This window comes from Aplidium turbinatum, chromosome 8 (assembly GCF_918807975.1).
Source record: "Aplidium turbinatum chromosome 8, kaAplTurb1.1, whole genome shotgun sequence".
NCBI classification, from domain to species: Eukaryota; Metazoa; Chordata; class Ascidiacea; order Aplousobranchia; family Polyclinidae; genus Aplidium; species Aplidium turbinatum.
This window is the reverse complement of record NC_137479.1, coordinates 7501849-7503621: the sequence shown is the minus strand read 5'-3', so window position 1 is coordinate 7503621 and position 1773 is coordinate 7501849. Positions and strand designations below refer to the sequence as shown.

The 1773-nt window shown below is 37.3% G+C and overlaps 1 protein-coding gene across 1 annotated transcript; it reads right to left on the bottom strand.

Annotated features, from left to right (window-relative positions):
- Positions 1-264: 264 nt before the first annotated feature.
- On the bottom strand, positions 265-1203 carry LOC145776012 (protein CFDP2-like). The gene has a single exon (XM_082587421.1). It carries the CDS (start codon positions 1201-1203, stop codon positions 265-267), a length of 939 nt encoding a protein of 312 aa, XP_082443547.1.
- Between the last annotated feature and the right edge of the window lie 570 nt (positions 1204-1773).

Below are 1773 nucleotides of genomic sequence, written 5' to 3'. Positions count from 1 at the left end.
ACGTTGTTAAATAAGTCACAAAACTTTTCGAGTAGAATATCCCCACCTGCTTTTACCATCTCTATCACTATGTGGTCTTCTCCGGGTGCTTTTCCATTTTTCATCTGTTTGACTGCCTTTTCAACTTCGCTTTTCAGAATTGGAGGAATTTGTTCGACTGGATTTTTAGTGACAATGCTTTGTGTTTGATCATTATATAATGTTTGATAGAAATCAGCACATCTTTCTATTATCTTTTCTCTGTTTGATGTTTCTGAGCCATCTTCATTCTTCAGTGCCGGAATCAATGCTCTGTTTCCATTTTTTTTCAGTGTTGCATTTTTTCAATCCCTTGCCTGTCTCAATTGCATTTTTCACCTGTAGGGTGTTGAATTTTCTTAGATCTTGTCTAATACTTTTTCGTATGTTCTTGCATAACTCTCGATATTCACTATTGCCTTTTGATGTTTCTCTCATCATTTCTCTGCGTTTCTTCAGCATCTTTTTAGTCTCTGGTTTGAGTTTCTCTTCTCTTTGGCTCGTGACTATTCCGCCAACTTTCTTTGCGCTTTTTTGAATAATATTGTTCAATTGTTTTGTCTTTTCATCTAAATCTTTGACGTCGCTTTCAAGTATTTCAAAACGGTTTTGCAACTCTATTTGGAATTCATCTGCCTTTTGAATCAGTCTCTCGGTGTCAATTTTTGGGTTTGATATTCTCATCATTCTAGTTCTTTCCTGTTTTACATTTAATCGTATAGTGCTGCGAACCATCCTGTGATCACTTCCGATGCTAACCCTTTGAATGACTTCAGTGTTGAGGACAATTTCTCGTTTGTTTGTTAAAATATAATCAATTTCATTTTTCACCTTTCCATTTGGACTTTTCCAAGTCCATTTTCTTCCATTTGACTTTTGAAAAAGAGTATTTGTGATGATCAGTTTCTCTGATGCTGCAAACTGGATCATCCTATCTCCCCGTGCATTTCTCTTTCCAATGCCATATGCTCCAGTGGTATTTCCGTCACTCTGTTGGTGTTTTCCTATTTTTGCATTAAAGTCTCCCATGATAACTTTGTAGTGACTTTTATTCTTTTTCATTTCTTCATTTATTTCTTCATACAAATCCTCTATTTCTTCATCATCATGGCTTGTGGTTGGTGCATATATCTGTATTATTTGCATAGAGTATTTATTGTTAATTTTTATTGTGAGGGAAGCCATTCTATCACTAATTCCTTTTTTTTCTGTAATTTTGTGTTTTATGCTTTGATGGATTAAAAAACCGACTCCTTTTGTTGAAGTATCTCCCCCTCTGGTGTAGAGCATGTGTCCTCCTCCAATCTGTACCAGATGTTCTCATTGTCTTCTTGTTTCTGCTAGACCAATTATTTGCCACTTCATCCTTGTTTCATTTAGCTCGTGTGTTAATTCTAAAAGCCTGTCTTCATCTTTTAAGCTTCTTACATTATACGTAGAGATGTAGATTTTGGGAACCCGGAGATTCTTCGCACCCTCTGCCCATAGTGACTCTGCTCTGCCTTTCGGCTGCCGGGGACTAAGGGCCATTTTGAATGTGTGTACATTTTTTCATTGTGGGTTTGAACCTTTACTCACCACGCTGGTTCAGTGCGGGTTGGTGAGTGCCTGCAACTTGATTAAGCAGCAGGGCTATGCAGCAGGTGGTACAGGATTACATTTTACCTGTAGCAGATCTACTAATGACCATGACCTGACCTCAGGACCAGAATACAATATAATAAATATTAATAATAAAGTACCGTCTGGCAACAC

Excerpts from the sequence above, each read along its gene's own strand:
- LOC145776012 (XM_082587421.1), bottom strand. The coding sequence starts at position 1,203 with ATGGCTTCCCTCACAATAAAAATTAACAATAAATACTCTATGCAAATA.